The 18,199-nt window shown below is 36.2% G+C and overlaps 1 protein-coding gene across 1 annotated transcript in view; it reads right to left on the bottom strand.

Moving 5' to 3' along the window:
* The window catches only part of ULK4 (unc-51 like kinase 4), a 406,030-nt gene that overhangs the window by 316,357 nt on the left and 71,474 nt on the right, over window positions 1-18,199 (bottom strand). The window contains exons 17-18 of the mRNA XM_023529030.1: window positions 15,509-15,592; window positions 5,233-5,394 (exon numbers count right to left, since the gene is read on the bottom strand). Of these exons, the coding sequence (XP_023384798.1) occupies window positions 5,233-5,394; window positions 15,509-15,592 (246 nt within the window). The remainder of the gene's footprint in view (window positions 1-5,232; window positions 5,395-15,508; window positions 15,593-18,199) is intronic.

Below are 18,199 nucleotides of genomic sequence, written 5' to 3'. Positions count from 1 at the left end.
AGACTCCTAAGAGAGAAATAAATTTAAGCTAGAAATAGCTTTAAAAAAACACGTATTATAATTAATGTCATATAACCTCCTCCCTGATGTATATTTGAAACAGATTTATAACCTTATCGATAATGAAAAAATCAAATATAAGATGAACTGTTAAAAATATTATGATGTCAAAAGAAAGAAAGGCGAGAGGGAAGGAGGGAAAAGATAAAGACTTTGAAAAATAGTCTCATTTTCTTGAACATCTCAGGAAAATATTGAAATTTTTTTTATTCCCAAGCATGAACTTCCTTTAAAAGTTATTCAAGAATAGACTAAAAATAGATTAAAGACTTAAATGTAAGACCTGAAGCCATAAAACTTCCAGGAGAAAACATAGGTGATAAAACTCTCTGATATCGCTACTAGTAATTTCTTTTTGGCTATACCTCCTTGGGCAAGGGAAACAAAGATAAATACCATATGATTTTACTTACATGCAGAATCTAAGTAACAAAAATAACAAACTAATCGAAAACAGTCTCATAAATATAGAGGACAATCTGGTGACGGTCAGAGGGGAGGCAGGTTGGGGGGGCTGGGAGAATGGGGTGAAGGGTTAAAGAAGTACAAATTAGTAGTTGATAGATGGTCACGGGGATGGGGAGCATGGCACAGGGAATGCAATCAGCAGTAATATAATGGCTAGGTGGAGAAAAGAGCAATTAGGGGGAGCATTTCATAAACTATATAAATGTCTAACCAATGTACTGTATACTTGAAACTAATAAAATAAAATGCTTTTAAAAACTTATTCCTATTGAAAAGGAAAACAAGTATTAACTGGAATAAAACTTAGTCTTCCACCAAAATGAAATGTTTAAAGTAAATGTATTTATGTTAAACCTCACTTCCAGTCTGCATGAAAATGCTAATATGACCTCATTATAACCAGAAGGAGGTAAATGCACATAGTAACAATGTAAATTTAGACGGACCCTCTCCAAACGCCTCATGGGAGTGAGACTGAGAGGTGACGGTAGGGAAAGGGCAAGGAAGAGTCAACTGGTCATGTCTGTGCTGTTCAAATTTTTCAAGTAAATGAATATTATCTTATAAGAATTTTAATTACATTCCAATGCCATGACTATATTAGACATTTGGTCAAGTACTATATGGAAATAAACATTTACAGGAAAGTTTACTTTATTCATAATGTATGTATTTACCACCATTTCTGAAGTTACTGAGTCAACAAATATACTGAAAAATGAACATTTGCAAAGCACTTAGTTTTGTTCTCTAAAAGAATATATATATATATATATCCCTTTCCTCATTGAACTGATTATCACATAAAAGTCTTGATATACTTATAAAAGTCTTGTCTGAATAATCACTGACGAATGAAAACAGGATCTCAAACTGATATCTGCACCCCCATGTTCATTGCCGCATCATTCACAATAGCCAAGGTATGGAAACAACCTAAGCACCAGCAACAGATGAAGAGACACAGATGTGGTATATACATGCAATGGAATATTATTCCATGAGAAAGGAGGAAATCCTGCCATTTGCAGCGACACGGATGGACCCTGAGAGCATTATGTTAAGCGAGATAAGTCAAAGACAAATGCTGTATGATATCACTTATATGTGGAGTCTTGAAAAACTGAACTCATAGAAACAGACTAGAATGGTGGTTATCAGGGTCAAGAAAGTGGGGGGAAATGGGGAGATGCTGGTCAAACGGTACAACTTCCAGTTTCAAGATGAGTATGTTCTCAGAATCTAATATAGTTAGTAACATTGTAATGTATACCTGAAAGTTGCTAAAAGAATAGATCTTAAATGTTTCGCCACCAAAAAAAAAAAAAAGGTGGTTATATAATATGATGGAGGTGTTAGCTAACCCTATATAAACACCAAAGCAACATGTAGTACACCTTGAATTTACACAATGCTATATGTCAATTGTATTTCAACAGAGCTGGAAAAAATTAACAATCATTGACTCCATTTCAAACTTATACCATTGTATTCATTTACAGATAGCCATATCCAAATGAAATTCCACGACATAATTAAACTCTACTGTGAACACCTTTCAAATAACATTTCAGTCTCTCTCCTCTCTTCCAAGGGAGTTACAGATGCAGAGGTCAGAAGTCACAGTCTGAAAACTATGAAAGTAGGGTTCTTCAAGTCTAAAATCCCTACTGTGTAAGCTTCAGTAGAAAAGTAGCAGCTAATATCTGAAAACAGGAATATGGAAAATAAATTAAAAACAAAGCTTGCTCTGAAAGTGAAAGTTTTAAATATTCATTGTAATAAACCTAAGAAAATGGCTGTTTTTGAAACCAAAACAGAATTGTTTCATTATTTTTATATTCCAAGGATTAAAAAATAAGAACATTTTAAATGGAGTCTCTCAATATTGTGCTACAATCAGAATTTTTCAAGCAAATTAAGGATTCTTCCCAACAGTGACTTCGACACAGAGAAACAGTAAGTCTTATCAGTAAAACTGACTTTCTATCAATATGAAATCCATACCCAGTCATAATGGAACATTTCTTGATAAGAAATTGGTCCAGACTCCTTCTTAGTGTACTTGGAGCACTTCGAGGGCAACCAGAGAGCTTCTCCTCAGAATGCTGCTCAAAAGCCTACGAGATCTTCCACTTAACTGGTCGCTTCTAGACATCACACACAGGTGACAGCTTCATGGAGGCTTAAGAGCACATTAGTGCTTGTATTTTCTGAATCAAAAAAAATTAAATCTCAAATCTGATCTTCAGTGATTTGGTTCTGAAGTATTTACTTTTTAAAAGTAAATCTTTTTAAGTTTGAGACTACATTCTAAAACTGGAAACAACAGTTCCAGTTCAAAATTCACCTCGAAATTTGCTTCAAAAAGATTATGCTACGTCCAGAATTTTGAAGTCTATTTTAAAAAAATAAAAAGCTTTCTAAGAAATAGACTAACAGACTAAAACAAAACAAACGAGAATATGCCACAGAGACATTATGTGGCCTACAAAGCCAAAGATATTTATTATCTGGCCCTTTATAGAAAATATTTGCCAACCTCTCATATAAAAGGGATGATACAAACAGATGATCAGATGGCAACCATCACAGAGGTGTCTGGTTCAGGTAGGAGTCCTCGATGGGGCTAAAGTTTCATGAAGAAGTATGGGACAGACCCAGGTTGAGCCTCACCCTACAAAATAAAAGCCCTGTATTCTTTAAAATTGTAAATGACGTGAAGTACACAGAAAGGCTAAGGAACTGTTTCATTTCGGAGGAGACTAAAGAGTCATAAAAACCACAGGTAACACATGATACTGAATAAGATCCTGGAGCAGAAAAGAAAAACAGACATATTGGGGATAATTGGCAAAATTTTAGTGTAAAATTAATTATTTAGTTGAATGCTAAGAACAAAATATAAGAAGCCCAAGATGAAAGAATGAAGCTTAATGTGTCAGATGAAGAAAGGGCTAGAAAGTACAAAACTCTGGTGGAAATAACTGGAAAAAACTTTGCCAAGAAAACAAACTATGCTAATATAAAGATGGAAATGATAACATTAACCCAATTAAAGTAAGACAGATTTTTGTAAAAGCCCAAGATTAAAATGGATGCCTTATGATATAATTCCAAGATGTCTCAAGAAAGTTCACTGGTATACTTTCTAACACCCCCTGATGGTTTCTCTGCAATTACTCAAATCATAATTTGGATTTTTTGTAATTTTGAAAGCATGTGGCTCCTGAAGCAGAGAGGTGTGTGTGTGTGTGTGTGTGTGTGTGTGTGTGTGTGAGAGACAGAGAGAGAGAGAGAGAGAGAGAGACAGAGACAGAGACAGAGAGGGAGATGCTATATAGCCTTTACTTAATGATATTCAGTGAGTAAGATTGTTAGCCCTTCATCTTCAAAATTACATAGGTAAATTTAAGAACATAAAATATCCATAAATATCCACAGGATTTAGCAACATGAAAGTCATCGGAGATCTTAGCAGGATCAGTCTGAGTGACACTTTTAGGACAGATACCAGATTGAGTTGAAGAGGAAATGGGCCAGAAAAAAGCAATACTTTGTGGCAATGACTCTATATAAAGAAGTATGGCTATGAAGGGGGATATGCAGATGAGAAAACTTTTGATATGTTTGTACATGTGCTTTATTTTTTTTAATGGGGCAGAAAATGTCTGAATGCTGATTAGAAGGCTCTAGTAAACAAGGACAGGTTACAGATTTAGGAAAGAGCAAAAATAACCTTGAGTGAGGTTCCCAAGAAGGAAACAGGAAGAAGATCTGGAGAAATATGAGAAGTTTGTGACAGAAGAAGAGATAATTCATCAATTACAACAGGAGGGAAAGAACTGAGAGAGGATAGGTGTGGATGTAAATATGTCTATGGATATGGCAGACAGAAGTTAGAATAATTCCCAATGGATGTCTTCGTTTTTCTCTGGGAAGTATCGGGGGAAGTCATTTACTAAGGATGCAGGAGGAAAATGTGGGTTTGGAGATTTAAGGAAAGAGGTAAGTTATGAAACTGCCACAGTGAGAAGAAGTGCAAGAATGGGCAGACGAGAGAAATACAATGAGGTTCCCATAACATGCTGAGAATCCAAATGAGCTTGGTGATCAAAGAGTATTTAAACAAATCATATGATAGGCTATATTTGTTCAACAGACTATAAAACTGATACAGCCATGTGAACACATCTTCATACATGATCATCCTTTACACCAAGTCATTATAACCATACGAGTAAAGTAGTAGATGACCAATCAAAATACAAAACCTGCAAAACCACTAAGGCCTGAACATTAAAATGAACTCGTCTGAACCACACGATAACCCATTTAGTATAAAATCTGAAACACAGCATTAACGAAACAGGAATAGTCAGGGAACACTAAAAATATACCAAACCAAACCCTGTACCCTAGCTACTGGCACAGTTTTCCACTATCACCTCCCATTAGTTTTTCAAAACATAATATCATGGTCTGGCAAGACCCTATTGGAATTTCCTGCAAGTCCCAAGGTTTTCCAGCCCCAGTATTGAAAAGTCTGCTTTAGGATAAAATCAGGTTATCGTTCTCACCATCTATTACTCTGAGATTTCTATTTCCTACTTATCTAATTAAATTTACTCTATTTCTGGCAGTTTTTACAAAGCTGGTGTTTAAATATATGCAAATATATCCCCCAAATATGCTCCATCTTACCGATATTGCTGTTATCCTCAGAGAATCAACAGTGGAATGTTTGAACAGGTACCATAAAACAGGTCCAATTTCTCCTGTAATAAAGCCTTGGGCCTGAGCAGAAAAGGTAGTGCAGACATTTTCAATAATCTTTGCTGCCATGTGATTCACAACACGTTCTTCCTAGAGAATGAGAGAACAAGGAGAATATTAAAAGGGTATTATTTAGTATGAGAAACATATACATGTTATTTTTTCATAACTACTACAAACGATACCAAGAGGATGCTATCTGCTTCTGGATGTGTTAGGTATTTTAGGAGGTGTGATCATTATTTCAAGCTACTATGAAATTATTCCCAATAATTATTTAATCGCTAAAACTAGCATAATTTTAATATATATTTAATAAAAAGGCTTAACTAATCTGAAAAATACACAATATAAAAATTGGAAGATAATTTTAAAGTCATAAAGAGCAGGCAAAACAATCCTAAGACACCACTCAGGGCTGATAATAAAAGTTTACCAATTGGCCAAAGACCACCTAAATATGGGGCATCAAGGAAAATCCTATGAAAGGTATTGCCTCAGTGGTGTGATCAAATTAACCCCAAAGGCTGTTCTGGATTGTCCTAACAATGCTTAAAATCTAGCCTCAAAAAGGATCAAACTGTTTATAAGGAACTTAAAAAGTACTTAAAAGAATATAAAAACACTCCAGCACCCAACAATATGAAAATCACAATGTCTGAAATCCAATTAAATTTTACCGCACATGCAAAACAGGAAAATATGACTCATAAGAATAAGAAGGGTCAATCAATAAAAATGATAGATGACAGACTTAGATGTAAAATATGTCAAAATGGCTATTATAAATATAGTCCAAATACTCAAGAAGGAAGAGGAAAGCATAAGCACAATAAGAAAAGAAATACAAAGATATAAAAAGATATAAAATATTTTTTAAAAACATACAAAAGGCTGGGGATAAACAATACAACTTCCTATATGCAAAATACACTAAACTGCATTAACAGATTAGACTCTGCAGACTAAATGATTAGTAAACTTGAAGGCATACTGATAATCAATAAAAACTATCCAAAAAAAAAAAAAAACACGAAAAGAAATAAAATTTTTAAAAAATAGAACAGAGCATCAGTGAACTAGGGGACAACTTCAAATGACCTAATGTATGTGCAGTGAGAATCCCAAAAGAATATGTGCAGTGTGGGGATAGGGGCGGAAAAAAATACTTGTTTGAAGAAAATATTGGCAGAAACGTTTTCAAATTCATGAAAACTCTAGATCTAAGAAACTCAATGAACCCGCACAGAAGAAACAAAGAAAAATCATACCAGGGCATATCATAATCAAACTGCTAAAACGAAGAGAGTAATAAAGAGAAATCTTTATAGCGGGTAGAATAAAAAGACCCATTATGTAGAGGGGAACAAAGGTAGGAATGACAGGAGACTTCTCATCAGAAACCAGTGCAAACCAGAAGACAGTAGAGCAATACCTTTAAAGTAGCAAAAGGAAAAAAAAAAGGTAACTATCAACATACAAATCCATACCCCAAAATTACACCTTTCAAAAAACAAAAGTAAAAGTAATAGGGAGAGGTTGGTAAAAAGTACAAACTTTCAGCTACAAGATGGAAACGGTCTGAGGATCTAATGTAAAGCATGGTGACTATAGCTGATAAGACAGAACTTAAATGTTTCTGCAAAAAAAAAAAAAAAAGGTAAACACGTGGGGTGATTGACGTGTTAATTAACTCAATGGGGGAATTCCTTCCAAAATGTATATCAAATCTCAAATCATTACTTTGTACCCTTTAAATATCTTCCAATTTCATGTATCAGTTATACCATGATAACGCTGAAAACAAAACAAAACAAAAAACATGTTACGAATGAAATGTACAAGAATAGAAAGGCTAAAAAGGGAGTACCAGATGCACTGTGGTGTAAGGTTCTTATACATAATTCTTAAATAGTATATATGAATTAACATGTCATTATATACAGTAAATTCTGGTGTGAGGTTGTTATAAAGGTTCTTATATATTATATATGAATCTGTATATCATTATTTGAAGGTCAACTGTGATAAAGTAGAGATATATACTGTAAGGAAAGTACAATCCAATAAAGCAGATTAAATGGAATCACTGAAAAGGCAGGAAGAAATAAAAAACAAACAAATAGAATACAAATTGCAAGACTGCAGATTTAAACCCACCATTTCAACCATCACACTAAATATAAAGGTCTATACACACTAAATGAACAGCAGAGATTCTCAAATTAGATTTTTTTTAAAGCAAAATCAAATAGTACACAGTTTGCAAGAAATTCCCTTATATATAATTCACAGATAGGTAAAAAGTACAAGAATGAAAAAAGACAGACCATGCTAACATATCGAAAGAAAGCTAGAGTGAGTATGTTACTTTAAAAACCAAGATTTCAAAGCAAAGAATATCTCCAGGATAATGGTCATTTCACAATGGTAAGAGTCATTCAACAAAAGGATATAACAATCCTAAATATTTATGCTCCTAGTAACAGAACTTCGAACTACCTGGAGCGAAAACTGATAAAATCAAGAGAATAGATAAATTCACAATTTTAGTTGGGGAATTCGATATACTTTCTCAATAACTGACAGAACAAGTAGGCAGAAAGTCAAGATAACACTATCAGCCCACTGTGATGTCTAACTCTACTCGACAAAAGTAGAAAGTACATTATTTCAAAGATCACATAAAATATTACCATGTTGGACTATAGTCTGAACCATAAAACAAATACGAGTCAACTCTACATTCACATATTAATTTGAGATGAATCACAGACTTAAATGTAAAAGCTAGAACCAAAAATCTTCTAGAAAAGATCATATAAAGAATAACTTAGCTATCCTCAAGTAGACAAAGCTTTCTTAGGCAGGAGGGCAAAAAAAAGGCACTAAGCATAAAAGAAAAATAATTGCTAAATTAAACTTCATTAAAATTTCTACTCACGATGACACCATTAAACCTCACAGTGTCTCACACTGAGGCAAAATATTTGCAATACATACTCGCTAATTACCTGAGCATTTTATATGTTATATATCAATTAAAAATATTTTTAAATATGCTGAAGAATTATATGTATAATATAATCCCATGTTTGTTTAACAAAAATAAACATATAAATATATTAGTAAAGAAAGGCATAGAAAGATATACAATACTCCGCTGCTAGTAATTACAACAGATGTGGCTTGCAGGGAAGGGATGACCATTAACTCTACTTTAGATATCTGCACATCATTTGTATCATTACGGTATATGTGCATTACTTTTCATGTATTTTTCATGAAAAAATATTTTTAAAGAAACAATGAAAAGACACTGAGTTATAGCTAGGTTCATGCCATGGTTTTATAGTCTACTAGCTCTACATCCTTGGGCATTTTCATCTCTGTGCTCCAGCTTCATCATCTATAAAAGAGAATAAAACACAAGGCAGTTTGAAGATTAAATAGACAACACACATGAATACTTCATCTAGGTCAGAAAAAGGAGTTAATTCTCAATGTGTTGGCTTTTCTTCCTATTATTATCATGCAGTATAGACTGGAAAGCTGCTGGAAAAGAAATTTTAAAGATACTTGAACTTCCTCAAACTTTGACACATTTCATTTCTAGAATGGAGGGAATGTTTCCTTCCTTGCAGCTAGAATCCATTAACGTAACACTTTTAACCTCTCTCTGTTCCTTTACTCAACACAACCCAAGGGGAACTAAAGTGCTCCGTTTAGTTGGCAAATTTGAAAAGAACAAACTGGGCACAAGCCCACCCAACAGAGCCATCTTCTCGTATCTCTCACCCTGTCTTACCTGGATAAGGACTCCACTTGGTCAGTGCTGCTATACCCAGGGTCCTAAGATTCCCTAATGTGGGGGTTCAAGATAAGGAAGCCTGTGTGTTCACTGACAGAAGCTATGTCCTCGACTCTGGCTCTCATTACCTACACACTTGATATTTTTTGTCCCACATGCCTTGCTCTTTGTCTCATTTCTCACTAGGTTCTGAAACCTTTCTCCTGAATGTAGGTGGAGTGGGGGAAGATGCTGTCTTGCGGGGGGGGTGGGAGGAGGACCCTCTCAAATACCTTACATGTGCTTTACATCGCAACTGTCAGTCAATTCCTAGAGGACTCATTCCTGGTAGTAGAAAATCACGACTATGTTAGCGTCTAGTTTAAAAAGAGGCCATGTGTCATCCTAGTGTTCTATAAACTCAGGGAGGCTGTCAGGCCAACTGGACTTGCTGCTACCCGAAATGAGCTATCCTGGTCCCTCTGGGATCACCTCTATGACACCACACAAGCACTAAGATCGGTGCTATTTTTCTGCTTAATTAACTCTTTGGAAGGGATAACTGGACTGAACTAATATCTGCCAAAGACTAATTTGAATCAAAGACCTATTTCGTCATATCATGAGGATAAAAGCTATGATGATTAGAAAATGATCCTATGAAAATAAGCCTATGGTAATCAGACTTTTAATGAAGAGTTGTACTGTGTTTTAATGGTGTTAAGTAGATCAAATGCATTACAGGCAGTCTTACAAAAAAGAAAGTTTGCTGCCAATATAATTATAATCTACATGCCTACTTTCCCAAAGTGGAATACCAAAATTAACATCTAAAATACTGACATTAACTATTTTCACATTTGTACATTTAGTAAAACCACGATCTTTCTTCTAAAGGCTTCAAGGTTCCTAAAGTTTATTTCACATGGTTTATCATTTTAGTAACTCATGCAATCAAGAAAATAGGCTTTCTGTTTCTTCCAATATTGTGGGCTAGATTATCTGGACAACTCTATCCTTCAAAAAGCAACTAAAAATGCTAACTATATAATAAGAAAATAAATAAACCTTTTCTTAAAGCATCAATGAACTAGCACCAAGTTCTTAGGCCAGTGACTGTGTAGGCAAGAACCCTGAGAGGTACCCAGAGCACTTAAGCTGATGTTTGTCTCAGTGGCATTTGTCCAACAAGGTGAACAAGGGGAATGAGGGGCCAGGGTGAGGGCCCATACACATAGGAAGTCAAATGAAGACCCCCCCGCCTTGCCCCAGTTGAAGCTAAAGCTCCCAGTGGCTACAACCTAGTATAATAGATGGGAGCAAGAAACACTGTTCCATTTCCCTGACTCCCTGTGATCAGAGGTGGGGGCTGAAGGTGTATTTTGAGGAGAGCTGACTGCAGGAGGAGAAGCACATGAGAAGCTAAAGGAGAAGCTACAGTTGCTCTGATGGCTGACTTCTTAAAAGCAACAGCTGCAGGCAGAAGACAGTGAAACAGTACCTTCAATTGCTAAAAGTACTATCAGCCTACAGTTGTATCCACGGAAAAAAATATATTCCAAAAACAACAGCAGTAGAGTAAGTTACTAAAAGAATAAGAGATGTTATCTTTCAAAAATAAGACGACATGAAGAAAAAATTACAAAGCAGATCGAACAGCACAAAATAAGATGGCAGCTATGAATGTAACCAAATCAACAATTATGTTTAAATGAACTAAATGCTACAGTTAGGAGAAAATGACTTTAAAACAGAATTTTTTTAAAAATACAGCAATATGAAGAGGCACATCAAAAATATAATTATTTGCTTAGAAAAGCTGAAAATAAGAGAATGGAAAAAGATATACTAGTCAGCTCTAACCTCGAGAAGGATGGTATAACTACATTAATATCAGACAGAACAGACTTTGGGCAAAAAGCATTAACAGTGATTTTTAAAGATCACAATATAGTGATAAAAATTTCAATAAAACAAAGGGAAAAAAATCTAAATTTTCTATACATCTAATAACTAATACTCAAAATACATAAAAACAAAATTTGACAAATGCAATCCTAACAAAGAAGGCAATTTAAACATATTAGTAGCTGATAAAAGAGACGGAAAACAATCAGCATAGATAGATTTGTATCTGTAACTACATGTCTATCAGTCTAAGGAGCTTGACCTAATGGGCAGGAAAAAACACCACCGCGGGTTCAGCATGAGACTACAGCTTCCTCTCCCGAAGTGCATTCGACAACGCGCTGCAGGATAAGGCAGGTCTGTGGCCAAAGAACTTCAAAAATGCTGCATACAGTATCTCCCCAAGCAGAGTCATAACTGAAAGTTTAAAAAACACTAAAAACAAACCAAACTGTTCAATCTTGTTCAACCCAGTGTGACCCAATATATTTGACTAGAAAACCCCTTATTCATATAACACTTATAACTATCCCATGGCAAAGCTAGTTTTCCATGCACAAGAAACAAAAAATATTTATAATTTAAAGCTAAAATTGTCTTCTAAGAAGTCTGCATATCAAATTAAAATGAAGTAAAATTTCTATACTGCTTTATTCCCAATGCAGAGATTAGAGGGAGAAAATGAGCAGTGTACATCAGAGTTAACAGCCCACATTCAATGAGGCACACTACTAAGTTTTGAAACCAGGGGGAAAAAAATCTCAATAAGTTAGGCAAAATAACATGTCAATATATTTAAAAACAACAGAAGTAACACATCAATGTGAATGTACTGAATGCCATAGAACTGTATAATTAATGGTTAAAATGGCAAGTTTTCTGTTACATATATTTTACCCTAATTTTTTTTAAAATACCAAGAAAAATAGGACAGACAACATTCTTGACAATAAGGTAATGCAACCTTGTTATTTTAACGAGATAAAAAAGAGGCAATTAAACGCCACCCGCCTGCAAAAACCACCTCATAAACAACCCTGGATCAAGGAAAAATTTTAAACTAGAACTGGGGACTATTATAAAATAACAATGATGGAAACACTACACGTCAAAGCTAATGGGATACAGCTAATGCTAGATCGAGAGGAAAATTAATCGTCTTAAATGTCATAGTGTCTACACGAGATAGAAAACAAATCAAATGAAGCTACAAAACAATAAAAGGCTGGCATACAAAACAAGGGAGAACGAAAATTCCCCTTTCCCAATAAATGGAGACAGGGCAGTGTCTTAATCACCTCTACCTTTCCCGTGCCCGGCCAGTACACAACACGTTTCATAAGTGCTCGCTGTGAAGAATGCGGCCTGCATCTGAGGGTTAACGTAAGCAATAAACTGAATGCATTTAGCTGTCATCAAGAATTCAGGGGTACTTCAATCAGTTGTCTTATTCCAATATTTTTTTAAAGAAATCAGTGTATCATTCTCCTATTGGTAGTCTCTTCATTGAGTATGCCTTCCATTTCCTACTAATATTAACAAATTCTCCCAAAATTTATTTATAGACATCTTCTTAATCAACATCCAAAGGTGAATTTGAAAAGTTGGCTCTAAAAATTAAATACAAGTAAAAAGGAACAAAAATGGTTAAGAACTTCTTGAAAAAAAAAATTACATTAGTAGGGGAAAATTCCCTAGCAAAAAAAAAAAAAAAAAAAAAAATTATTTAAAAATAAAGATGGTTAATTTAGATAGTATGGCAGAGAGATAAATAATAGGCCAACAGAACCAAATAGGGTCCAGGAAAAAAACACATATACTAATATGACAGGTGACACTGCAGAGCAGCAGGGAGAAGATGAACTTTTCATTAAATGATGCTGGGATAACTAATTACTTATATTTATTTTTAAAAATAAAACTGTACCCATATATAGCACCACACATACACACACACACACACGCACACACGCACACACGCACACACGTGCATGCACGCACATGCACAAAACAATTACTAATAAAGTTCTAAATAGAAAAAAGAAAAAGAAAACTTTTAGAATAAAATGTAATAGACCATCTTGATGTTGGAGTAGATAAACTTAATATAAAAACACACAAATCAAAGAGGAATAGATTGATAAATTTAGCTACGATAAAATTAAAAACTTCTGCTTATCAACAGACAATATAGAGAGAATAAAAAGCCCAATCACAAATTAGAAAGTATCTATGACACATATAAGCAATAAAAGGTTAATATCCAGAACTCATACAAATTCCTATGGATAGCATTTTATGACATCTGTAATTTTTTTTCAAACAGTTCAGAAAATAAACAAATGAATGAATAATAAATACACATACACATGGATATTACAACAAAGCAAAGTAAGAGATATGCTAAAAACTGTTGAATCTAGATAGTAAAAATAAAGGTGATCACTATAGTTTTCATTTTTTTCCTAATATCAGAAACATTTTATAACTGTTTATAGCTGAGGGTGGTGTACAGAAATCCTACACAGTAATGGAAAAAAACTGGTTTTCTAAAGAGGAAACCTCAAAAACCATAAAAAACAGAAAAGGATAGTCATCCTTTTTAGTTGTCAGAAAAATGCACATTAATACTATTATGAGAAATCATTTAATGACATGAGATTGACCAAACTTTTGATAGACAAATGTTCAAGAAGATGTGGTTTAACGGGTACTCTGACAACCTGCAGGTGAGAATATAAACTGTGAGAATGTGAGCTTTTACTCATATATATATTTCATATACTCTTCTGTATATGACATATTTCACAAGGGAAATACCTACACTCAGAAATACTAATCAGTGCTGGGAAAAAGTTTTCTACATGGAAAAAACTTTTTAATTGTTGAAGATAAAAGACTTAAAAATTACTTACCTTCGACTGTCCTGAATACATTAGACTTATACACTAAAGAATTGCTACAATTATTTTTGTAAAAATAGGAATCTTTTTTAGGGGGACTAATCACCCCCTAATTTATCTGTATTATAGGGACACTGTTAGTGTACATGCTGCCCAAACACATACGTAACTGCATTTCAAATATACAAATAAAATTTTCATAACTTACACAGGTCTGGATCCTACTCCTTCTTTATTAAAAATATACAAGACTTGCCACATATCCCAAGGTAAAAAAGACAAGTACGTTATTAAAATATAAAATATCATTATTTTAGAATTATTAGCAATAATTTAATAATTCACATGGATATCAAACATTCTTCATATTATATATGCAATGAAAAATATGGGAGGGGTAGAGAGAAGATATCTAATAAAGAAAAAACCTTCATGGACTAGAATTAATCTTTTACTAGACATTAATCTAAGTTTTAAAAATTAAAGATATAAAGTTTTAAAAATGTCTTTTACGCTGTTAAAAAAATTCCTAGAAGATTTCCTTCTCCTTTGAGTTCCTGCATTTTGTTCTTTTGCATTTATTTACTTGACACATTCCACTTTATATTTTTATCTTATCTCCCGCAATAGATAGGATCTGAGTATGGAGAGAAATGTCACCTTCTTCATCTGTGAGCCCTCAAGAGTGCCTAGCTTGAGTCCTTGAATGATAAACCCATGAGTGTCTTTAGACTATAGATAAACATGACTTGATTCTGGTATTACTGATAAAGTACAATTTACTGGCTTCATTCATATCCCATAATGACAAGTGACTAAGTATAAACCCTACAGGCTAGAAAGTGTTCAAACTTCATTTCAGGATCACTGGGGGAAAACCTTGCAGGGTATTTTACCCTTGGAACATTATTCCATTACCGGGTAGTAATGAACTCAAAAGGAAGATGTTTATTGTGACATTTTTTTCATTCCTTAAAGAATGTTTTTAGCCTATGGCTTTGCCTTGGGTGAAACAATGTCAAATAGTTTAAAGCAAACAGAAAATGCCAACTTTTCAGTAGGTTAATCCTTTCTGTAGTTTCACATAGGAGCTACATATATAAGCCGGTCAGTTGGCCGGCTGGCTGGTTTTTAGCCAGCTGTGACTAAATTGAAAAATCACATCACATACTAAATACTACTTAATATTAAAATCAATGGATACTAGTGGAAGCTTCCCTGTTTCTGAACCGCAGAATAGCAACCTGACAAGATAACCATGGGGGCGTTCGAGGCTCACAGAAAATTCTCTGCATTAACCTTGCTTACCAAACTGGTACATCGATAACTTTCAAAGGCAGAGGAGAACTAAGAATGTTATTAAAAGCTATTTATGTGGTTTATATTTACTATCGTCTTTTTAAAAGTGAATGAGAACGCTGGTGCATTTTTACACCTGCTCCACCTCAGGTCACTTGCTGCGGGTGGCTTGTCGGGATTATTTAAATTCAGGAGCAATGCCTGGTTGACAGGCTCCTGCACTGCTGCAGGCTACAATCCTCACTCAGCGCCTGAAGGTTATTACAATTGCGGGAGCCTACAGAGCACAACAGAGAAGCCTTACCCCTTCCCGAAGGCACCTCATTAGCACTGTGTACGCGGCCAATGGAACAGCCCAGCATTCTCTAGGGTTCTTTTTTCTTTCTTCCTAAAATGAAGTAGAAGGAAAGACAGTGAAGCTAACAGCACAAAAGATATTAACCCGTTCAAGAAAAAGGCACAGTTTCAAATGCACAAACTATCTAAAACTTCCTAACATTCTATGTAAAGCACTATTCCCTCCCTGATGATTAGTCTGATTAGGGGTCTTCTACTGCATTGTACATATACGCATATCTATTTTTCGTAATGTTTTATATGACGTTGATAAGATCCCCTCATCGGAAGCTAGATCAAGAGAAGCGAGAAATGACAGTATGATCTGGCTAATAGAGAAACCACTCTACTGATAAATGTAGATGATAATACAGATAAATACTCCCATCTAAATGATATCACATTATCTGGAATGATTGAAAGCACAGAACACGCGGTTTGAGTACTATCTCAGGATAATCCATAAGCACAAGTAAAAAGCAGTAAGTACGTTACCTAGTAGGACAATGTGCCAAATAAAAATGAGCAATTAAATTAGGGGGTACACTGATTTTAATGACATTAGCAATAATTCTCCCACAGAAGAACCATATTAGAGTAATCATCACAAGAGCCCTCCCACAACACAGCAAATCACAAAATGATCAGGTATCACAGAGAAAAGTAAAAAAAAAAAAAAAAAAAATTATTTAAAAGCAGAAGAAGGTAGGTTCTGTTTAGAGAAAAAAATTTCTTTGACATTGTCCAAATGTTAAAACTAGTACCTTACGGATCCAAATATATTTTACACCTATGATGAGAACTGTGACCCATTAAAACTGTACGAGTCACAGGATTCCACATATGATAATAATCTAGACATTATCATCCCAAGCTGCTGTAGCTTGAAAATCACTAATTCGGCACCCAATTTAACCTCCAAACACAACTTTCTCCCCCTCCATCTCATTCACTGAAATCGTCCGGCAGGACCTTTCTTTAGCATCACGGGCCTCCAGATCCTCCTTCTCCCGGACCACACCCCTTTTCTTCCCCCCTCAGTCTGTCTCCTTCCCTCCCTCCCAGCCACTAAGGTTCCCCGATCTGTCATCTAACCACTCCCGCCAAAAACCTGAACAATCTCTCCCCCGGGCATTCCCTTCCCCTAACTCCAACCTTCAAAGGAGCCTCCAAGGTCTGCGCTCAGGCAGCCAGGCTCGTGGAGAGATGCCGCCAAGAACACAGAGTCCATGGACTCAGACTCAGGATCAGGAAGCCCAGGGACCCTCAGCATTGCTCTCCAGACCTACTATTTCTCTCTCCAACCAATCTCCTCTCCAAAAGGTCGATTTCAAACCTGTGACGCTCACATTTCACCTACTTTCCTCCTTCACAGAGATCGTGGAAGTCAATAGAAAAGGACCAACTTACCTTCACCTGAAGCCGTCTGCTACCTATTCCCAGTGGCTGTACCAGGAGAGGCTCCTCCAGCCCCTCCCCATGAGGCCAGAATCCCACTCCCATCCCACCTTCTTCTGGGTCATTAGGTTACGAACTATCCCTCACTGCTCCTAAATTTTCAGTGTCCTGTCTCCACTGGCCCCCGTTTCCACTGGAACAGGCTCGCTGTCTCCCACTCTTCAGCCCTCTGCCCCCCACCCCTTTTCACAGCCATCTCACTTCACTCTGACCTTGTCAGTTACCCCACCTCTCACAAAATCCTCGACGTGCTCCAATTTGACCTCCTCTGTCTGCCTCGCTCCAGGTAAAGTGCATAAATACGAAGAACAGCTCTTGCTGAGTTACCAGTGACTTTCATGTCACTCGACCCCACGGGCTCTTTCCAGGGCTTTTTCTTGAACCATGAGTTATATTCAGGTCCGATGACGTTCTCGTCCCTGAAACAGGCTCTTCTCTCCTAATTTTGTTCCTATGTCGCTTACTCTCACTTAGGTTCTCAGATGCCTCTCTTACCATCCTCCAATCTATTCTTCATATGTAAACCAGATAATCGCTTTGGCATTTAAATGAGATGACATCATTACCCTTCTTTAAAGCCTTTGTGACTTCCCCTGGCTCTTAGGATCAAGAGGAAGACATGGGACTTGGCGGAGAGCCCTTCATGACCATGCCCCTGCCAGTCTCTCCAGCCCTGCCTCCTCACTCACTTCCCTCTTGTCCTACTGACCTTGGTGCAGTTCATGCATGAAAAAAGCACCTACTATGTGCCAGGAACTCTTCTACACAATGGCCACACGGCCATGAACAAGACAGGTTAATTTTCTGCTTGAATAGTGCTTAGTAGGGACAGAGATTTAAAAAGAAGTAAACAAAACAAATAAGTCAAGACAGTGATGAGTGGTACAAAGAAAACCACGTCGGGGTAAGGGCTTAGAGGAAGACTGTGCGCAGGGAAAGACCCTCTGAAGGGATCCATTTGAACAGAGAGAACATCTTGGGGGTGCACTGCAAGCAGGAGGACCGGCGGTGCAGAGGAGTGGAGGCAGGAGCATGGCACGGGGGTTCGAGGAGCTGTGAGGAGGTCGATGTGGCTGGAAGCAGCACGTGAGGCGGGGGGCAGTGAGGGCTGAGGTCATACAGGCTCTGAGTAGGCAGCCCGCACGCCAAGAAGGCAACTGGAGGGCTCTGTGACAGTGAGCAAGACGAGGAATGCTGGAGA

This window comes from Pteropus vampyrus, unplaced genomic scaffold (assembly GCF_000151845.1).
Source record: "Pteropus vampyrus isolate Shadow unplaced genomic scaffold, Pvam_2.0 Scaffold35, whole genome shotgun sequence".
NCBI classification, from domain to species: Eukaryota; Metazoa; Chordata; class Mammalia; order Chiroptera; family Pteropodidae; genus Pteropus; species Pteropus vampyrus.
This window is presented reverse-complemented; position numbering and strand designations above follow the sequence as displayed.